Raw genomic sequence first — 23,351 nt, forward strand, 5'->3', positions numbered from 1 at the left:
CTGCATCCAGATACTACTAGAGATTACTGTGCCACAATCAAATCAGTTACATATTATATACATATTTGTAGTGAAACTTACAGTGTTGCACATTTTTTAGTAAAGAGATGAATATAATATTTTCTAAAATGTTTATTTTGTTAACAGTTCTTTGTTAGCTTAATTAAAAGAGCAATAGTGTCATCTGTTAGACGAGAGAACAAGTTTTATTTTAAAGTGTTGAAAGTGTCACAATAGGTAAAAACGTTTGTAAAACTTGCATGTAGGGCAACACAGTGGCGCAGTGGGGTAGCACGATTGCCTCACAGCAAGAAGGTCGCTGGTTTGAGCCTCAGCTGGGTCAGTTGGCATTTCTGCGTGGAGTTTGCATGTTCTCCTTGTGTTTGGCTGCATTTCCTCCGCATGCTCCGGTTTCCCTCACAAGTCCAAAGACATACAGGTGAATTAGTTAGGCTATATTGTCCGTATTGTATGAGTGTGAATGAGTGTGTATGGGTGTTTTCCAGTGATGGGTTGCAGCTGGAAGGGCATCTGCTACGTAAAACATATGCTGGATAAGTTGGCTGTTCATTCCACTGTGGCGACCTCAGATTAATAAAGGGACTAAGCCGAAAATAAAATGAATGAATGAATCAACTTGATTGTGTCATATATAGTGTAATCAAATGTTATACACTGGTGCTCTTTGTGCCCACTTGAACACTCAGGCTAAAGGAAATAAAGGAAATATGTTATATAAGCAAGGCATCAAGTGAATAACCACAATTATGTGGGACTGTATGGCCCTACTGCAGGTTTGACAAGCGGCAAAGATTAGTTAATTAAACTTTACATGGCTTAACTTATTTAAACATCATATAATTTCGGCTCATACAAATTACAATAGAATGATTTAAAGGTATACAAATTATAATCAGGGTGTGAAAAATACATTGACGGTTAAAGGGTCAAGTTTTTCAGTTATGTTCGGTATTGTGCCTCAGTGAGCCAAATTTATATATTTAATTCAATCACATCTAATTTGTTTGAGGGACATTGAGTAGTTCTCAATTATATTTATGATATTAAACTAAACAGTGACAAGTTTGCTTTCCTGTACCTATTTATAGATGACCATGAAAGACTGTGCCTTTTTTTAACTGTTTAACTTCCATGTGCGAGCCGGTTTATAATAAAATACAAACTATGCATCTGGTTTTACAGACATCTACAAATGTCTTTTTTAAACAAACATGTTTTGTGAACACATTATGTCTGTTGGTGCTCTAGATTTGCTGGTTTCAAACTGATGAGCTCATGTTTCTAATGCAGACATGCCTTCACAATTGTATGAACTATTGTAAGGGTGTTCAAATGCATTTTGAAGTTATCTATTATTTTAATTGTCAATGTTATTTAAAATACAGATTAGGGGAAACTATTTATAAACTATTAAAGGGCAGACCCCCCTATACGTCTTGTTTTGATGTCCTTCAGGGGGGATCAAGTGTTAATTAGGGGGATCAGACCCCCCAACCTCCCCTGTAATTTGCACCCTGATTATAATTATACAATACTTTACATGTTCTGTATGTTAAAAATAAAGTAAATGAGAATGTGTAACTTGTAAACAGTTTAAAACTGCTTTTAAACCCTTGATTAGAAAGCAATTAAACTGTCAATAAGGACTTCTGAACAGAATGTTTAAAATACATAAAGTTCTGTTAGTTTAATATAAACTGTAGCGTATATACACTGTAAAAAATTGGGTTGCACACAATCAATTTGTGTTTGGACACCATGAAGGAATTAGGTTAACTTATTGGTTTATTGATAGATAATGTTCTTTGCATTTTATAACAAACTCTGTAAGTGCATCTGATTAGATAGTCATAAAAATCTACTTGGCCCCATGTTCTAAACTTTCCCTTACAGTTTTGCAGACTTGTAAGAATGCTGTGTGCTCTTGTTCATGGGATGTCATTCACATTAGCTTTCAGAGGGATGCTCATTAACCCCCTTCTTTGCACAATTCTGCCAAGCCTGCACTAAGGCCTAATCCATATGAACACTTGGGACAAATACAGGAAACACATCATATAAGTAGACGTTTAGTCAAGTGCAAAGATGACGTGTAGTGTGGGCATTGGATAAAGCACTCAGTGGCGCAATCCCAAATGCCACACATTTAAACTCGCAATGTACATAATTCCTTAAAGCGTAAGACCATATGATGTCCTATTCATAAATTTAGCTTTTAATGCAGGTAGCAAAAAAACTCTGGCCCAGATTTGGCATAAAGCTGGCACAGGAGGCATACGTATGTGGGTCAAACATGGCCCGGGTTTGGCAGAGGTGGCACCATCTTTAAGGTGGCACACAAGATTTGGGCTAGATGTAAAATTAAGTATTTGGCCCAGATGTTAAAAATTGATATGTGGGCCTCGTAAGTTTGACCTGTCTTGACCCACATTTAAAATGCAATAAAATTATTTTTAAGTAAAGAAAAATATTCTACCAGTCAGTTCGATTTTAGAAAAAGCACACTCATAGTGTGCTTAAAGCACAATGCTTCATGGGTTATCAATTTCATTGCAATTGTGACACACTTACCCATGGGTCACCAAACGTGTTCCTGGAGGTCCGGTGTCCTGCAGATTTTAGCTCCAACCCTAATCAAACACACCTGATCAAGCTAATCAATGTCTTACTAGGTTGAAACACTCAGGCAGGTGTGTTGAGGCAATTTGGAACTAAACCCTGCACGGACACCGGTCCTCCAGGACTGAGATTGGTGACCCCTGCACTAACCTATCTGACCCAGTTCAGGCCCAGTTATGAGTTATTAAGACTGGGACTTGACCCAGATATGCTCCTTGTTTAGTCTTTTTCTGGAAGCCAGACTTGGTCCAGTCATGTTTCGTAATTCACTGAGGCATGTAGGCCAAGCAAAACCTGATTGTGTGGGCCAGAGAAATTTGGTGTGTGGGTAGAGTGCTCACGAACACCTCTTTTGCGTCCTTGATTCTTTGTCACCCTTCTGCTGAGCTCCAAGCTAAATTCAACCCTGCTACAATCAAAACGGCATCATGACATGAAAGTGCAGCCTTAAGAAGAAACCCTAAAGAGTTTAGGGGTACCATTTAGGATATGACCTCATACTAAGGCCACTAGGGTAAAATATAAATAAGTAATTAAGGCCGTCGGTATTGGGACATGCACGTTATATGTTTGGGACAGGCCAAATAAATGTACTCCCAGCCTGAGGGTGGCGCTGAATTTCTCCATGAGTTCCAACTCCGCACGCCAAAGATCAGCGTAGTTTGATCTGTCGTTGGGGGCGGGGATGAAAGGTGGTAAATATGGCGGCGGCCTTGGAGGAAGATGAAATTGACAATGATGACTATTATTCTCTGTTAAACGTCCGCAGAGAGGTATGACATATTTCCGTTAAGGTAGAAGTTTAAGACGAGAAAGTCGCGAGTGAATAGGAAAAGCAGGCGCTTCAGACACGGCGAGTTTAAGCAGGAGCCGACAGCATGTCGTTAAGCTGTGGCTCAGTCAGCACACCGTGACCCTTACTTATCATTGCCTTCATGCAGGAGTTTCACTGCATGAACACTAAAAAATCTGATACACATATTGCGTGCTTGTCTTTTGTTCTTTTAATACTTACCCGAGAAACATAGACTGTAAACACTGATTAAGCGGTTCTTGTTGACGCTTCAACAGAAAAAGTGAAACTGCTCCTGAAGACTTGACTTCATCCACGAAAGCTTAACAAAGTATATTAGGAACTACCATTTAACACCAACAGTATGTCAAGAGCTTATTTGGTCAACACCTTTAAAGAATAGTTAAATGGAATAGTTAACAGCCCAAATAAAGCTATCAGCATTAACTCTATCAAAAATAGCTTTTAATTATGTGGAGATCAGGTGTTGACTTAAAAACTTGGTCGTTTTTTTGGTCTTGAAGTCAAAATGATTAATTTTGCCCTTTCATTTGGTCTAACTTTGGTGAAAATTAACATAAAGTTTGGACTGTGAGTAAATGAGAACGTTGTTGACAGTTTGCATTCGTGAGAACAGAGGTGTCAAGAAGATTTTGATGACTTTCAGTTAAAATTGTAAAACTTTTTTGTCCTACGCTGTATTCCCTGATTCATGTAGCATTACCTAAAACACAAACATTTCTTTTTACCTGCATATTCAGGCCACACAGGAAGAGCTCAAGGCTTCATATCGCCGTCTTTGCATGCTGTACCACCCAGACAAGCACAGAGATCCAGAGCTCAAGAAACAGGCAGAGCAGCTTTTTAACTTGGTCCACCAAGCATACGAAGGTACAATGTTTTAGCACAATCAGCCTTTTAAAGTGTCTGTCAAAGCAAGGCCTTTTGTTGCATTGTGATGTCTGTTTTAACTATTAAGGAGGTGTTTTGAAGTTTCACAATGGGATGTTCCTCTCAAAAATGAACTCCTGTGTTTTTATGCATTCTCTTTTTTGTTACACTATTTTGCAAGTGGTGCTCGCTGCAGAGCCATTTGAGGAGAGCTGAGCTCCAGCGAGGGGGAGCTTAAGCTTGAGCTCCACCTTTTTTGCACTTCTTCTACGAGTGATGTCACTGGGGGTAGGGTAAGGGGTGGGGTTGGTGTACGCATCAAAACAGCTTATAGGAGGAGGAGCGACAGCTCATGCTCCCCCTTGCTGGAGCTCAGCTCTCCTCAAATGGCTCTGCAGCGAGCACCCTCTCCTATTTTGAGGTGTCCTTGTCGCAGTTTAAATATTCATTTAAATACTGAGTAATGTTAATTAATTACTTGTTCTTGCAATCTGGCTAGGGTCAAGTTAAGAGTTAAGTCTAGGGTTATTTGCAAGCAATTATGCATAATTAATTATAATTACTATAGTAAGTACTTGGAATATGTGTAACAAGGACACCCTAAAATAAAGTGTCTCTGCTTAAGTGAAAAGAAGTTATTTAGTTTTAGATTTAGTTCCACCTAGTTATTTTGTTTTAGTTCCACTTGACTTTGTATGGTTTGTCCATACAAAATATTGAACCGAAACAATTTAGGGACCAATATTTTTTAAAGATATATTTATTTGTGTTTAGCAGAGTTAATTTACGGCCTGTTTTCACTGACTGGTACGGTACAGGTCACCTTTATCAGGCTTTCGTTTTCACTGCCAAAAGGGTACCAATAGTAGGGTTTGGTGGGTGTGGTGTATGACAGAAAGTTTCAGTTGACATCATTCCCTTGGAGGAAATGTCAAAGTAAAGCTGTACTGCAAAAGAGCGATCACCCCACTGCTTGTATCTTGACCGAGGGACTTCAAGCAGAAGTTGGTCAGCAGATCGCAAAGCTCTGCTGGGTTTGTGAATGTGCACAATTTAGCATAGATAAGTAGGAGCAAGGCCATTGATGGCATTAAAAACAAACATCTAAAGTCTAAAATCAATTCTACACTTAGGGAACCAGTGGAGGGAGTAGACAAATGATGTAATGTGCTCACTTTTTCGACTGTTGGTTAACATGCGAGCCGCAGCATTTTGCACAAGCTGCAAGCGATGAAGACATGACTGTCAACTCCAACATAAAGAGCATTACAATGCTCCAAAACCGAACTAACAAAAGCATTGATGGCTTTCTCAAGATCAGCCTTGCTCAAGAAGGGCTTGACTTGGCGAAGCAGTAAAAAACTTGCACAGAATCAATTTGCTTATCAAATTTTAGACTACTGTCTAGTCTCACACACAAGTTTTTGACCACATGGTGCATTTATAAACATAAATACTTGTGTATAAATGTTCATTACTAACCTTTCTATGAACATTATTTGATTATAACTGCAGATCAATGACAAAATAGCCACTGTACTGTCTGCAATTATATAAAATAAATAAATGAATGCTACATATCTGAACACATACAGCCTCTTACAGTCTCACATGTTAACAATTAAAGAAAAACTACACACACAATACATTTAGTCCTTATTTAAGTTAAAAAAAACAACACATAACATATTGCATTCTATTAGTGCAAACCTCTCATCTGCATGTTTAATCTTCTACAGTACATCTAACCTTGTTAGAAAGTCATTCTGAGTTCATAATAGTCCAAAAGGTGATGATAATAGTTAAACGTGCCAGTTTGTTCATGTTTTAAGTTGCTGAGAGAATCATTTTCTCCTTTGTTTTTTCGTGCTTCACTCTTGCATTTGTCAGTTTCTGAAAGGATCGGATGTCAGAAGCACTTCAATAATCACGTGCACGTTATTATCATCAGCTTAAGAAGTTCATTATTTCAAATGTAGATGCGCACACGATCGATTGCGAGCTCTCTGGAGAAAGTGAAACTGCTCACACTTTTAGACGGCCTAGTAACACAATGAAACAGTAGACAGCAGATTTTGTTCTTCTTGGCTTTGTGGCTGTTCATCAAGATGACTTCAAGCTTTGTTTGAGTTCGGGTCGGCCATGGCTCGTTATTATATCAGGGTTCATACAGTCATGGAAAACCTGGAAAAGTCATGGAATTTTGACATTGCATTTCCCAGGCCTGGAAAAGTTTTGGAAAAACAAAAACCCACAAAGTTTTGGAAAAGTCATGAAAAACAGATATCTGTAGACTTGAATATAGGTTATTGACCTCTTTTCTGTCCTTGGCCAACATACTTTCACAATATTAGTGAGTGTAAGCATTATCTAAATAAATTTTACATACTTATAAATATAAATTGAAGCTAAATAGATTGTTGTGTGTTTTACTATATGCTGTTATAAATTTGAACATGCATTGTTTTTCTTTTACCATGCATATATAAACATTGCATAAAACATAAGGTCAGGGGTGTCCAAACTCTGTCCTGGAAAGCCTGGTTCCTGCATAGTTTAGTTCCAACTTCCAGTTTTTAGTATACCTGGAAAGAGCTTGATTAGCTGGTTTAGGTGTGTTTAATTGGGGCTTGATCTAAAATATGCGGGATACTGGCCCTCCAGGACCGAATTTGGAAACCCCTGCTATAGGTCATGAAAAATTATTTGAAAGTCTTGGAAAAAAATCATGGAAAAGTCATGGAATTCTAGTAGTAAAAATGTGTATGAACTCTGTTATATGTATATATTATTACAGTGTAATGTCTTGGCTGTGTATTTAAAAATGGCGGTTCCTTTGTTTTCATTCTCCTGGCTTGTGTACATGCTAGTGACAGATCTCTGTAAACCAATAGCATTCAGCTCCGCCTTTTGGTATCCTTTTGTTGTGCTAGGCACCCTTTGCAAAGGGTACCCAAAAAGTGGTATGGTTCGCTTTTAGGTGCCTTTTGACAGTGACAATGTCCATAAAAGCGTACTGAACAGTAAATTACCGTACCATACTACTCAGTGGAAACGAGCTATAAGTTATGTACATGAGTTTTGGGTGAACTATCCTTTTAAAAATGAGCTTCTCTTTAATGAAGACCAACATTTTAATTCCTGCTCATGAATATTTGAATTGTTTTTTTTCTGCAGTGCTTAGCGACCCACAAGCTAGAGCAATTTATGACATATATGGGAAGAAAGGGTTGGATGTTGAAGGATGGGAGGTAAGTTAAAGTTTCAGAAGACTAATAAACACGCCAGCATAGTTCCGTCATATATCAAGCAAACTATTTCCCCAGTGGGATTTTGTGTCTTTCTTTTTCGTGCTTACTACACAATAAAACTATTTTTAGGTAGTGGAGAGGAAAAGAACACCAGCAGAGATTCGTGAAGAGTATGAGCGACTTCAAAGAGAGAGAGAGGAGAGAAGACTACAGCAAAGGACCAACCCTAAGGTTTGACCTAATGACATCAAAAGCAGCAACTGCTGAAAACATGAATACAGGTCTTGCTGATTGTTCACTGTCTCACTCAGGGGACAATAAGTGTGGGCATTGATGCGACAGACCTCTTTGATTACTATGAGGAGGATTATGATGAGATCTCTGGTGGTGGCGGAGGTGGAGGTTTACCGCACATTGAGATCAACAAGATGCACATATCCCAGTCCATAGAGGTACAGTTTTTGCTAATCTATAACTTCATTAATACAGACAGCAACCACACTGTATATTTTTTCCATCTCTGATCACACTAGCAAATTAATAGGTCACTATTTACAATAATGTTAATGTATTTACTAACATGAACTAATTATGAACAATACTTGTACACCATTTATTACTTATAGTTCAACATTTAGTAATGCATTACTAACATCCAAATGCATGCTTGTTGACAATAGGTAATGCACTTAACTAACATGAACAAATACTGTTATAAATGTTTTGTTTCTTGTCTGTTCAATTTTAGTAAATGCATTAAGTGATACAACCTTATTGTAAAATGTAACCAATTAATTTTGTTAGAGGTCATACTGGTGGCACTACTGTTTTTCCAAACCATGAAGTAATGCTATTGTATTGCACATGAAACATATCACTGAACGCCCTTAAAGTAGAAAAATATCATTCTGGTTCTGCACAGAATTTGTTATAGTATAGTGCTGTGCATGCTATAGTGAAAGTGTTTTGCTTTGCCGGTCATTTATTCAAGCAATACAACATTGTTTAGGTTTGTTACTGAATTTTTTGATACCACAAATGAAAATAAATAAACTAGTTTAATTTAACTTGCCCACTACATAGACAAGGAATACAGTAGATATATTGCACAACATCTACTAATTACTATTTATTACCATGGCTTTATTATAAATCTAGCAGATATGATTTTTGCAGGAATGTGGGGTACATTTAAAGTAAAAGTTTAACATGTTTTTGATGCATTGAATGAATAATTCTTTATAAAATCACATACCAATTTACACTACATTTTTAAGTAGTCACATTATTTATTAGTTTGTGACTGCTTTAAGTCTGAAAGTCTGAAACTTTTCTGGTCTTTAAGATTTTATTTTGAAACAAAACAAATGTATTCACAAGAATGCATTAAATTGATTGCAGTAATAACTCATTTAAATAAAATTCTGTTTCTAATAAATGCTTTAGAACTGAATATTCATCAAAGAATCCTGAAAACAGTATCTTATCACTGTTTTCACAAAAATAATAAACAGCACAGCATCTATTAAACATGGATGATAGTAAGAAATGTTTACTGACGATCATGTTACACTGAAGGCTGGAAGAAATAAATAACAATCTTTTTTCTAATATTACATGAAATTCTGCTTTTCTGATATATTAATAAAGTATTAGGTTACAGAATCAAATGTTAAAATGGATATTGCAGTTTTCACTGCATTTTGTTTAAATAAATGCAGTCTGGGTGACCATAAGACTTTCGTGTCATACTTTCAGTAAAAATTTAGCTGAAAGAACCACCACAGTTTTTTTGCACAATAGTGTATGTCATGTGATTTTAAGTTTTGATCCTCTACAATGCAAGTATGTACATATAAATATGACATATTCATTTTTCAGTGCTCTTGACATAAGCACAGGGTGTCTGCGGGGTCTAAAAGAAAAATTATTAAAAGTTGATAAATCAATTTAGAGAAATTTAAGACCCTTAAAAAATTTCAAAAGCCTTAAATGCTATTTTACAAGGTATTACATTTCATATTATTTATTATTATGCAATTTATAGTTGTATGCAAAAGTTGGCCTAAATTTAATGTGCGAATATTGAGGTGCTGTGTAGTTCTGCTAGATTTGACATTACGCTGCTTTGTTTGCTGCAGTAATCAACCAAAGAAACACTGTTATTCCCGCTGTTCTGTTGGCACCACCAGACAGAAGAGAGTGAATTAACGTTTTTATTAACTATATGAATAATGTTTTAGTTTATTTAAATATACTGCAAATTGAAATATCTCCTCATTTTTAGAAAGAATGTTTAAAAGGATCTTAAGAGGTATTGAATTTCATTTAGGGCTGGGCGATATGGCAAAAATGCAATCTCAATAATTATTTTCCATATTGAATGATAACAATAAATATTTCGATATAAGTTTTAAATGCTTCCAAATTTAATAGAGTACCCCAACATTGACTGAAGCAACAAAAATGAGAGAATCCATTATATGGCATAACATATTTTGGCCGAAAATTCGGTGCATCTCTAATATCAGCACACTTTTAGATTCCCATTGTTGCACATTTCTGTTGTGTGATTGGCTTTTAGATCAATATAGAGTAAAAAAAAGTCCAGAGGTTATCATTGTTATTGACATAAATTTGATCACGATTCGATATAATGTCGTTTATCGGTCCAACCCTACATTCTCTAATATACCAATGTAGCTAATGTAGCAGATTATTAAGAACATTAAAATTTCTTTTAAAAGACATGTTTTGAACTGTACATTTTTTCTTTTTCTTTATATTGCTGCAACACACATATATGTCATAGTTGTTAATCTTGATATTCTGTCCATCTCTACATCTCTATTCTAGGCCCCTCTGACCACTTCAGACACGGCAGTTCTTTCGGGCTCTCTCTCCACACACAATGGCAATGGAGGAGGAAACATAAGCTTGGCCTTGCGACGCGTCACCTCGGCTAAAGGCTGGGGAGAGGTGGGAGGGCTTTTCGGTTAATGCTTGACATACTAATGTACTGATTATGTTTGCTGAGCATGTAACCAGACATGTTCATACATGTTTAATACAGGTTGAGTTTGGGGCAGGAGACACACATGGCCCTCTCTTCGGCCTAAAGATTTTCCGTAACCTGACTTCACGCTGGTGAGTTCAGCACATCTCAGTGGTCTTTTAGTTGTTTAATTATTAATCCTTTAAGTATACACTGTTTTGGGGAAAATTTTGTTGCAAGTTGATTGTATTGTATACTGAGACATTAGACGTGTCTGTAATTCATAATATGGTATAATGTGCGGAAATGCTATAAGAGAAGAATATATTTCAACGTAATACTAGTCCTTGTAAGTATTGTCAATTTGTGAATACATATTTATCATTTTAAATGACAAGTGTGTATTTGAAAATTATTCAACTTGAGAGGACAACACTGACTTGTCTTTTTGCAATTTATTTACATACCATGAACAACAGAAAATCTATAATTGTTGTGCCATGAAAATATAATACCTTCACATGCCTCTGAGATGTATGTGTGTTTTTCAGCTTCACAACGGCTCATTGTGGCTTGCAGTTTTCATCGCGTGGCATACGGCCGGGTCTCACTACTATGCTTGCACGTCACCTAGACAAAAACACTATGGGTTATTTACAGTGGCGCTGGGGAACTCAGTCTTCCATGAACACCAGCATCGTGAGGGACACCAAAAGCAGCCATTTCACATTTGCTGTGCAGGTAAGTTGCTGTTTTGATGTGACCATTTTGATTTTTTTGCCAATCACTTTTTTTGACGTACCACCTTTTGTATCATTCTAGTTGGGAATTCCACATACATTTATCATGATGAGCTACCAGTACAAATTCCAGGATGATGATCAGACCAAGATCAAGGGCTCTGTCAAGTATGTGTCTGTGGATTTCTGCCTTTTTGTAATATTTATTCTATGATTTATATTCATTGACACAACTTTACATTTTGTATTATGGCACTAGTGTCCAGTTAAATTATGTTTTCTAAGCAAAAATAATTATCATGAATTATAACCATGGTTTACAGTAGACGCCCACTATAAAATGCTGTTAAGATTATGTACCAAAAAAATCCTGTCAGGCTTGTTAGGACAAAAATCATTTGATGACATTGAAAGAAGAGTAATAGTGCATTTCCAAACTACTAATTGTAATTTTAATATAATTGTATAATTTGCCACTATCCTAGGATTTGTTCGTTATGCTGTAAGAAGTTTGAAATATTTTAAAACATGCAGTTATTCTGATTTTACTTATTATATTATACACTTATTATATTTATAGGTGCAGTAGGTGATCTGATATCTTTGAAAACACAGTCCCTCCCCTGCTGTACAAAGCCCCACCTCCTTAAATCACAAATGCGCACAGTAAAGATGACACTTGGATGACACTTGATCATGTCATTCGCCAGTTAGAAAACTTTACAGTACTTTATAATACTACAATTCCCAGCGGAAAACTGTATTATATCTAGCACGTTTCAGTTGTGTAGCAAGCAAAACTTGTCATAATGTGCAATATTTTATGCAAGCAAGGATTGCTGCTCTCTCTCTCACTCTCTTACTCTGCTTAGTGGTTGGCCGGTGGAGTGCAGGAATTACACTTTTACTATATTATCATTACTAAGCCATACTTGCATGCAATTTCAGACTGAATATTCAAAGTAGCATAGTAAACAATACTGGGACTGCATGACAGGTTGTCATTGTTCAAAAATGAACCAATTTCAATATAAAACCAGCTTCACCTCGCTATAGTGCTTTTTACTTATGATTTGTTGTTAAACTAAATAAAAATCGACATTATCAATGCTGTAAAAGGTCCCTTATGAAATTAAAAATAGTCACATGCATCTTTCGCATGAAGATTTCAGTGGCTGAACAACACTTCTGTGCATATAACCCATTCGTAAAACAACAAAATCTACATAAGCTTTGTGTGACTAAAAGAGTTTTAAAAGATAACATTACATGTCTAAAAGAAATTCTTCAGATATGGTATCATCCTTCCTCCAGCGTGCAAAAGTAACTTAAATTTTGATTCAGTATTTGATTTCACCGCTGTCACTCTCTTGTGTCCATTTGCACATACACGGCTGATCTGCATGAATGGGTGCGCAGATGTGCAAATCTACTTAGGCTACTTATCAAAATTATGGGAGCTGTCAGCCCAACAATTTAATTGGATGAAAATTTTTTAGTCTTATGTCTTACCCAGAATATAAAAATACGTATAAATACATATGGACGTGTACATATAAATGCATCATTAACTTTAATCATTACTATTGAAATGTGAAGAGACTTTCAACCAGCACAACAAAAATGTTTCTGAAGACAGTCACCTACTGCACCTTTAATATTTTAGTACATACTGGTCAGTGTAAGTATTGTTTCATTTGCATACATTTATTTGTAGCATTAATATAGACATTTGTAGCATTAATAAATACAAATTATCTAGAATTATATTCCATCTACATTTTGATTTATTTTGTCTCTTATCTGATTCTGATAATTATTGCAGATGTTTTACTGCTACTGACCTAGTTGAAATCATTTAATAATACTTATAAGTGTATGCAAAAAATATGAGCAAGGAGCGAGAATTGTTAAAAAAATAGTAATAAAATAATTTACAACTTTCTGTTCATACACTCCATTTAGTTTTACATCTTTATCTTTGACTCAAACTGTATTAAGTTAGCATTGTATTTTGGTTTGATGGATATTTCACTTTGAGATCAAACATTGCAAAAAGCCCTGCAGTATTTATGTGAACCCTCTGTTGGTCAAACCTGTCCTGAATATAAACAAACAGGATCTGTGTATTTGGCCTTAGCTTCTGTGTCTGATATTCTAGATTCTGGGTCCGCATGACCTGCGGTTTATTTTTGACTAGTCACAGCATATCAATCACCCACTCAAATCTGTTGACAATTCGCACGTTCATTTTGTAGTGTGTTAAAATAAACAGCACTTGTGTTTCAGGTCAGGGTTTTTCGGCACTGTGGTGGAATATGGTGCTGAGACTAAAATCAGTCGGCACAGTGTCCTGGGCGCCACCGTCAGCGTTGGAGTACCTCAGGGCGTTTCGCTCAAGATCAAGTAAAAGGCTTTTGATCACTTTGATTTACATTAAACATGGCTTCTAGATTGTACATAAACTGAAAATCACCTTTTTTGGTTTGTTTGTTTTAGTTTTAATTTGAGATCATGATTCTCTATAAAAATTAGTTCAGTAGGTGTTCTGACCTAATTTTATTTGCTGCTATATTATTTTTTTATGCTACTATAGAATCATAATTCTAATGGTTTAAAATCTCTCTTTAATTCAATTCAATAGCTCGATCAAATTCATTAATAATACTTAACAAGTTTTCATTTGTTAATTTATTTACCAATATAAACAATACACCTACTACAGCGTTTATGCATCTTTGTTTACATTTGTTAATGAAAATAGTTGTTTGTTTATTATTTCACTTTTTGTGCATTAGCTAATGTTAACAAGCACAAGTTTCGATTTTAATAATGCATTAAAAAATGTTAAAACTATTATTACTAAATGCTGTAGTATTGTTCAATCTTAGTTCATGGTAATAAATACATTAACTAATTGAACCTCATTGTAAATTGTGACCCATGACACACATAAAGACCTAAGCTTGATTTATACTTTCGCCTGGATCGTGGACTGCGCGCACAACTCACGAAATGGACGAAGCTTTTATACTTGAAACATTCGCTGTAGTGATATTCTTTAAGACAACATGGGGCGGTCAAAAGAAACCCACCGTAAAATCAGATGGATAAATGTAGAAGTAGAAAGTTTCCGGAACTACGTCATATTATTACTGTGATTCAAGATTTTTAAACTAATTATTAAACTTTTTTTTATGATTATGAGGATTTTTATAACCATTAAATTGTTTTTATCAAACTTAGTTGCATCACTTGCTTTTGTTCATATCTTGGACAGTTTTTGCAATTTCTAGCTAATAGTTATTGTCCATCTGGTTATTTCTATAATCACGCATGAACAGATTACAAAGATATCTGTACGGTCATACCTGTTTCAGACAAAATCTTTTCAAAGTGATTCATATTCAACTCAAATCAAACGTGGCCCACCCGAACTGTTCGTTCAAGTCTCAAAAAAAATTGTGCACTCCGCCAGCCGAAATCAAGTTGCATGCACCCAAAGTGAACCTCCGCAAACACAGCGATAACATCACATTCGTCGTGTTCACTCAGGCGAACTAGCAGACGCGTCGAGTATAAACCTGGCTTCATGTAGCTAAATCAGTGTTTTAAAAGAATCTCTTCTAAAAATTATTTGGTTTAAATTATTATTAATTATTATATTAAATGGTTGTTTGTTGCCACCTACTGGCATCAAAATATTATTGCTACAATTTTCATTTAAAGTGTCAAGTTGCTTTCAAATTGCGATTGATGCAAATTTTTATATGAAACTCGTTTAGTTGTCAAGTTAATTCTATATATATATATATATATATATATATATATATATATATATATATATTTTTTTTTTTTTTTTTTTTTTTTTGTAGTCATTATATTTTCTTTTTGAAAAAGCACATATTTTTGTCTTTAAATAAATAGAGAATTGTATTTCCTGACTTGCGTGCCTTTTTTATGTTGCTGACCCCTCCCTAGACAAGCATTATGAATCAGAGTTCGTAACACCTAATGTAAGCTAATAATAATACTGAAAAGACCATGCATGATGACTGCACTAGATAAGAATGTACTGTTAATCATGTAATAAACGCATGCAAATATTTGGAACCAAGGTCAGTATCTTGCAGCTCTACTTTGAAGATTATTTCCTTTTTTAAGAGGCACTAAATCTGTGGTATTTTTGTCCTTCACAGGCTGAACCGAGCGAGTCAGACGTACTTCTTCCCCATCCACTTAACAGAGCAGCTTCTTCCCAGCGCTGTGTTTTATGCCACCGTCGGACCCCTCGTGTTCTACTTGGCCATCCAGCGACTGGTTATCAAACCTTATGTTCGTGCTCAGCAGGAACAGTAAGCCTTTTCAGCTGATTACATCTGCAGAGTCGCAGTCACATTCTCCACCCGTTTCATTTTGTTGTCTTTTATGGGCCAATTGACTTCCTAGTACTCGTCTCCAACCTTTATCCCCCGCGAGTCTGGAAAATAATAGAGCGAAATCCTTTTAAATGGCTTTGAAAGTGTGAGTAAAAGAGCAAATGGTAAATTAACATCGAACCTTTGGTCTTTTGTTTAGGGAGCTGGAGAAGCAGCGGGAGAGTTCGGCGTCAGACGTTGCCAAGAAGAAGCAAGAGGCAGAAGCAGCTGTGAGTTCATAATGTCTAAATCCGCCGCAAATAATTTATAATGTGTGGCCGTTTAAAGTGGTCATAACTTTCACGGCAGGCGCTTTGTGTTGGGAGAAACAATGAGTTAGCGTCAGGCCATCGTTCCTATCTGCACATCAGTCGCTGTGTCAGGGTGATAAATGTGCGCCTTCACTATGTGCATATACAAGCAGTCTTATTTGAAATCACTCTTTTCTCTAGGTTCTGCTGATGCAGGAGTCTGTGCGCAGAATTATCGAAGCAGAGGAGTCTAAGATGGGTATGACAGCATAACTCCCAATAATGATCAAAGGGTGCATTTTTATTTGTTTTTTTTTTGCCAAGTGGGGATTGGTTAGTAAGACGTCTTTCTTTTCTTTTTTCAGGTCTGATCATCCTCAATGCCTGGTATGGCAAGTTTGTGACGGACAACAGCCGTAAGCATGAAAGGGCAAGGGTCATTGATGTGACAGTGCCTCTACAGTGTCTGGTGAAGGACTCTAAGCTCATGCTCACAGAAGCATCTAAGGTAAAGCTCAGTTATGCCTGCTCTGTAATATTAGTCCAAAAGACAAATATTTTAATCTTTTTCAAAACTGTAAATTCACGTACAATTGAACACAAAATGCATATGCTTTAAAAGTTCTTTTATTTGTATAAAATTAGTACTTTCAACAAAGACCTTTAGTATTTTAAAAATGGTAATATAATTACTGCTTGGGTAAATGGTGTGAAAAGTTTAGCATTTCCAACTTTTAAATTAGCCGTCACTGGAATATTACAGTTCAAACATTTCAAGACAAATGTTTAAATGTAATTTTAATAATATTTCATAACATTTATATGTTTTACAATGTTTTTGTAAATAAAAAGTAAGAAATAATTGTAGCCTAAATAACATAAATCTTACCAACTCTTAAAGTTGGTTGATCAAATTATTGTGCAAGTTTTGATAATTTGTGTGAAAAGTGTGTTGCAAGTGTCTGTTTAAAAAATCCAGTATATTGCCCTAAAACAGAGATACCCAAAGTAGGGCCCACGGGCCATAGTTGGCCCATTATAAACTTTGATTTGGCCCACCAGCCCATCTCAGAGAAGAGTGAGAATGATGGAGAGGGTTGGGGCGAGTTCCTTTAACTCATCATTTCTAATTTTATGTAACCTGATTTGTTTGTTCTATTTCTGAGCTACAAAAAAGGCAAACTGAAAATTAAATGTTTCAATTAATTGTTGTAAATGAATCCGATTTTAAAAAATGTAAATACTGTTACTTGATGGATAGAGGACTATGCAGAAGACATCAAGGCAAAAGTCATTTTTTACTGTAATAAGTTCAATATAAAATGTATGGCAATTGTAATTACCTTCAGCCCACCAGACTCAATTAAATTTGGTTTTTGGTCCTTCATAAAAAAAAAGGTTTGGGTACCCCTGGCCTAAAATATCATGATCTTGCACAGCTAAGGACACATTTACACTGCATGGTTTAAGTGACCTAAGTAGATATGGTTCATGTGTAATAATATTTTTATTTTCTGAGATACGCAGATTGGTTTAAATCAGGCCTCATTCATATGTGGTAATTAATTCAAAATAATTTGGATATGTGCATTTGGATCTGCAGTGTGAGCAGGTAGATCGGATTTCCAACCATCATTACGAATCATATGTAATTGAAAAACGGTAGGGAATGGCGACGACTCTGATGCTGACACCTCAGAACTGAGTCCTGCATGAATCCTAAACCTCATACACAATAGGACGAGAAGAAAAACGTATACAAGTACCAACAAATGTATTTAGTCATTTATCACAAGTTGATGCATTTCAGCAGCATGTTAAAGGGAGTGTAACATCCATCGTGTAAGCAATGTGAATAAACTTTTTTCAAATTATGCATAAATCACAACACATGGACATGACATCTACATTATGACATGTTATTGGATACTAGTCATCAAGAAAATCAGATACAGGCTCAAAATCGAAATTGGCCATCAATATCTGTAGTGTAAATGTGGCCCTGTAGTTATCGATTGCTTAAACTGATCCAAAACCACAAAAATGGGATACAAAAAAAAAAAATCTCAATCATAAAGAAACACTCCACGTTTTTTTTTTTTTTTTTTGGAAATAGGCAATGTTTTTATATAGTATATTTATATAGTTTTACCATTTTTTTTAATCCATTCAGATGATCTCGGGGTCTGGAGTAGCAGTTTTAGCTTAGTTTAGCATAGGTTATTGAATCGGATTAGCTTCTCGTTTAAAAAAATGACCAAAGAAATTTTTAAACCTTGACTCTTCCCTAGGTTTACCGTTTACAAAAACGGACTGAAAAATGCAATTTTTAATACCAATGTGGCTAGGATCTATGCTCTCATTTCAACATAATAATAGTAATCAAGGAACTTTCCTGCTGTACCATGGCTGCAGCAGGCACAATGATAAAACTCAATGTGACCACTGGCTTTCACAGTTACCTAGCTGGGAACTGTTTTCAGGCTATGCGTAATAGTGTTCCTTTAAGAACTGTTGGTGTATTAATTGGCTGTTTTTTTTTTTTGTTTTTTTGCGTGTTTGTCCTCAGGCTGGATTACCGGGCTTCTATGACCCCTGCGTGGGTGAGGAGAAGAGTCTGAAGGTGCTCTATCAGTTCAGAGGTGTGATGCACCAAGTTCTATGTGGTGACACAGAAGCACTCAGGATACCAAAACAATGTGAGTACACAAACCAAACCAAACAAAACAATATACAGTTGCTTACATACCATTTATTTTCATCCCAAGTTATGCTGACATTCATGATGATAAATACTTAATTGTGTTCACCAGCAGTAAAGATGAATGCCATTCTGCTTGTAATTTAAATACTCTTGTTGTTTTGTTTCTCTTTTCTCTCCCTTGTAGCCCACAGGATTGATAATGACACCTAGGAACATGTTTCTCTTGAGCTGAATGGGGGACAGCTTGGACTGGTATAGACTGATGAGACAGAGTAGTGCCCTGGAAACACTCTGTGCCCTTAGAAGTCTTCATATACCTATTTATCCTTTATTTTGTGCTCTTTTAAATACTATTCTTCACAATGTCTGTTTCGCAAAGTAGAACATTTGCATTGGAACGTTTAATTTGCTGGATTTCCACTAATAAAATGATGACCTTTGCCAGAAAAACCAGACAACATAAATATATAATTTTTTGCGTTGGCAGGCCTTTAAACCATTTTTAAAACAGAGGCCCTCTTCCTGAAATATGGATCCACAACAGTGCCTGTAATCAGAATTTACCAGAGAGAGCTATTTTATCCTCATTACATCACTGAGAAACCATTGCTGCTTGATCCGATTCACTGAATCCCGCAGGAGCTGGCGAATCCCAGTTGTCAGCCTACTTTCTATGACTGACTTTTTGTACCACCAGTTTCCAAATAAACGATCTTGCAATTATTTAGGAGGAAAAGCATGTCCTTAGTGATAATCATTTACATTATTTTTCTCCTCGATCACATTATTTTGGCTGTAAGAATTGACAATATGCAGGTACTGTTAGCGTGTGGTGGTTGAGGAAAGAGAGTGTGAACTGTGTGCTAAATCTCATGTAGGACTAGCCTCCCACCTTGTGTCCAAAGACTTGAACAGCAGTGGATGAAGGGAAAGTAATGGAACTTGTATTTTGGGTTTGATGTCCTTTACTCCCTTCATTCTAGTGCCATAATTCATACAGGGAACATCTACATCCCCATTCAATCTTCTTTCAGGTTGATTTAACTATTTGTTGCCTTTTTGGTGTTTGAGGACTTTATGCAAGTACTTTAATTTCTGTTTTGATTTATCTTATATTTGAAAGACTGTATGGAATGTCTTTTTTTGTGGAGGAGGGCGGTCATAATTTATATGAAATGTGTCCATTCTGCACACTTGCCAGTTGAATGATGTTAAAACAACAATCTATAACTGTTGACTGGAGTATTGGTTTGTTCAAAGGAGTTTATTGTTAAATTTCACCCAATGGCCATTTACAGCACGTTTTTAAAATAAATCGTTAAAGAAACAATAAAAATAAATATTGACTTTGAATGGGTTACATGGCAGATTTTAATTTTAAAAAGTGAGATCTTGCATAGAGTTACCGCAAATGTTATAAACTGGAGTACATCAGGTATAATTTAATCTGTAGCGCTTTACGATAAGGTTCTATGGTAATACCTCACAAGGAGCTTCCATTAGTTATTGCATTAGAATAAGCAATACATTTATGATAATGCTTTGATATCATGCGTTCATAAATGTACAACTATTCATAGTGTTGTTAACTCAAATCTATTAATACTAACAGGAAGCAAACAACTAACAGGACATTTTTAAAAAAGTATTTGAAGTAATTGTCAATGTAATTTTTTTTTTTTTTGCTGTTAAAGCCTTGTGATGAATTGACATTTATTTTAAAAAGCAAGTCAACTACATTATTTGATGTAAAACATTTAATAATCTTATTTAAACTTTTCAGCCCTTGCTTTATTAAAGGGCGTCTATAATGAAAATGATCTTTTGTAAGCTGTTTGGAGAGAACTGTGTGAAGGTATAGTGTGGCCACAGTTATATTGGGGTGATATAAAGACAATAAATCTTTTTTTTTTTTTACTTCCTGACATTAAAATAGGATCCAAATCCCTCCCATTTTGAGGTTCACGAGGTTCTACGTGACATAGGAGTGCGGTTTCCCCACCCACTGAATTGATTGACAGCCACTTATTAAGATCTCTCCATATTAACATGTATAATCATATCAACATGATGACGTGTATAAAGAAACTGGGATTAAAAGATCTGTTCAGCTCTCTGTGATCATCAGTCATCATCAAATGTGATCAAGAATGAGTTTTACAAGTTTAAATCGTTTTAAAACAGTGCATGTTTGTAATGATTTACAGCGATTTTACTATCTTTATCACCACAGCCATGTGTCAGTACAATTAGAAAAGATGCTTCATTCCCGGTTTGTGGATGTTACATCAGGTTTATTTTGTACATTAACAGAACGGATATCCATACATCAGTGGATATTAACGTGTATCCTGTCACATTTGTGTGCAAAAACATTGTAAAGTAAATGTGCACGCTGTGTGTGTCTGTCAAATAATCATTGGTAAAGTTCTGTAGTAGGATGATCTGCTTGCTTCATGTCTGTCACTGTGCAGTTTATCTGACGCAGTCAAGGCGGAGATTGAGGCAGACTCTGACAGTCACGTTGAAACGGTGCAGGGAGAACTAGCATCAAAGGCACGGGCAACAAAAACAACTACATTGTCTTCAAAGCATAAAATTCTAATGTGCTGAAAGATATAATAATTAATCTGATTGGATAATTAAGCTTTCTGAGGTAACAAACTAATTTACATTTTATTTTTAATAACAAATAACAATGTAAACTAATTATTACTCAGTGATGGTTAATGCAATAACTAATGGGACCTTATTATCAAGTGTTAAAATTTAGACTGTAAACAATGCCCTAATCCAAAGAACAGAAAAGTTAGTAGGAAAACTTCTGCATTAGGATAAATATACATGTTTAATCTCTTTCTCTAAGGCCAAGACTTCAGATTTCAACTTTTTATTATCTGTTAATGTCTTTAGTGATTTACATGCCGATGTCTGATCTGTTGACGCAAAGTTAGAAGTTCTCTTTGAGCATCTTTCAATTTAAGTTTCATCCTTTTTATCACTCTGCATTTGGCCTGCAACCTTTTCCGCAGCCATCTGTTGGCATCTAAAATATTAAACAGACGGGCTTTGGTTGTGCATGCATCCGAGAGGGCATAGGTGTGGTCTGCAGCAGCAAAAACCTGTTAAAATAAAATATTTAAAAAAAGGTTTTGTTTGCACACCTAATGTATATGGACAGAAATATGGAACTATTCAGCAAGATTAAAGATTCACCTTTGTGCTTTGACAGTCAGCCACTTCATTATTGTTACAGTCTTGAGTGTCCTCATGCATCTCCTCAGTGAAAAGAGGCAACCCATCAGGTGTAATGCCATCCCATTTCTCAGAAGCAGATTGTAAAGCCCTCTTTAGCCTTTTTCTGAAATTATTTTGCTGACGGCACAAAGATGATATCAACAAGAATATAATGCGCATTTATTAGAAATGACATCTGTGAATTGACTTACATTTGCATCCTGGGTTGGCACCGCAAAAAGGGTTGGCACTGCGTTCCATAACAGATTCTTCCGGTTTCCCAAACCACTGAAACAGTCCGGAGTGAAATGAAGAGAGCAGATGACCATGTGTTTCCTTGGCTGAAAGTCGTCACGTCCAATGTTATCAAGCCATTGTTTCAGAACCGACGGTTTACTGAAAGGGAACCTGACAAAGAATGGAGATGTCTTTATGATATATTTAATCAACGCACTCAAAACATCATAAAAGTGGGCTGTTTCTCATCACCTACCTGTGAAAAGTGATCTCTGGGTTTTTGTTATTGTACCTATTTGTGCAATTAGATGCAGAACAACTTTTCGGCATATTTGCCCCGAACAAAGATGGCGAATGTCGAAAGCCCCGCAGTGTCTCAAAATAATTCAAACTGAAGATCTTTCTTGCATTATTTGATATATATATATATATATACATTACAGTGTAGTCTGCAGTAAACGACCATTCGGAATTTATTTTGTTGTTATTCACTAAATCAGTTTTTTTTTAATAAAATACATTTACTTCAGTTTCCCTGGTGGTTCCATTCATCCAAACCTTTCAAAATAAAAGTCCTGTGTGAAGTAAAATGAAGTATGTCAGTCTTAAAACATTTAAAGGGATAGTTCACCCCAAAAATGTACATTTGCTGTTAATGTGCTGAGCGTCAGGCCATCCGAAATATAGCGGACTTTTAGCCAGTAGGACATTAAATACGTTTTTAGCTGAAACTGTGGGCCTAGGTGCTACTGACACTTTGAGAGTAAAATAAAACAGTATACAGGCAAAACAAAATTAATACATGTAGCTCATTATGGTATATTGAGGTCTTAGAACATACTGTTTGAAGGGGTTATGGGTTAAATAATAATAATAATACATTTTATTTACAATGTGCTTTTCTAAAACCCAAAGCGCTACAACAACAGAGAAATCAAACATGCAATAAAATACAAGGATTCAACATAGAATAATTATAAAAAATAACCACTTTAGAATGATCATGAATTTTAAAATGCTGTCTTAAAAAACGAAAGGTAATAATGCTGTAAAACAATGTTCACCTTATATGCAGACCAGTTGTTTCAATACAACTGAAGCCATGGGTATTAATTTTGTTTTGCCTTTATATGTTTGAAACTAATAGACATTGTTTTGCATTTTATGTATCACCAAGAACCATGCAAAAATTTG

General features: G+C 35.7%; 2 protein-coding genes across 2 annotated transcripts; one reads left to right on the forward strand and one right to left on the reverse strand.

Annotated features, from left to right (window-relative positions):
- The first annotated feature begins 3,312 nt into the window (after positions 1-3,312).
- On the forward strand, positions 3,313-19,918 carry dnajc11a (DnaJ (Hsp40) homolog, subfamily C, member 11a). Its single transcript, NM_212631.1, is given in 16 exon segments — positions 3,313-3,413; positions 4,195-4,324; positions 7,502-7,575; positions 7,705-7,806; positions 7,887-8,027; positions 10,432-10,554; positions 10,649-10,722; positions 11,122-11,311; positions 11,393-11,478; positions 13,600-13,716; positions 15,510-15,665; positions 15,889-15,958; positions 16,181-16,238; positions 16,345-16,487; positions 18,549-18,678; positions 18,868-19,918. Coding segments are annotated over 16 exon segments (1,692 nt in total). The 5' UTR covers positions 3,313-3,341; the 3' UTR covers positions 18,894-19,918.
- A 935-nt stretch (positions 19,919-20,853) lies between these two features.
- On the reverse strand, positions 20,854-22,738 carry thap3 (THAP domain containing, apoptosis associated protein 3). Its single transcript, NM_001014294.2, is given in 4 exon segments — positions 20,854-21,805; positions 21,900-22,058; positions 22,133-22,328; positions 22,414-22,738. Coding segments are annotated over 4 exon segments (642 nt in total). The 5' UTR covers positions 22,488-22,738; the 3' UTR covers positions 20,854-21,592.
- Between the last annotated feature and the right edge of the window lie 613 nt (positions 22,739-23,351).

The sequence above is a fragment of the Danio rerio genome, chromosome 23 (genome assembly GCF_052040795.2).
Source record: "Danio rerio strain M-AB ecotype USA chromosome 23, GRCz13ab, whole genome shotgun sequence".
Lineage (NCBI taxonomy): Eukaryota > Metazoa > Chordata > Actinopteri > Cypriniformes > Danionidae > Danio > Danio rerio.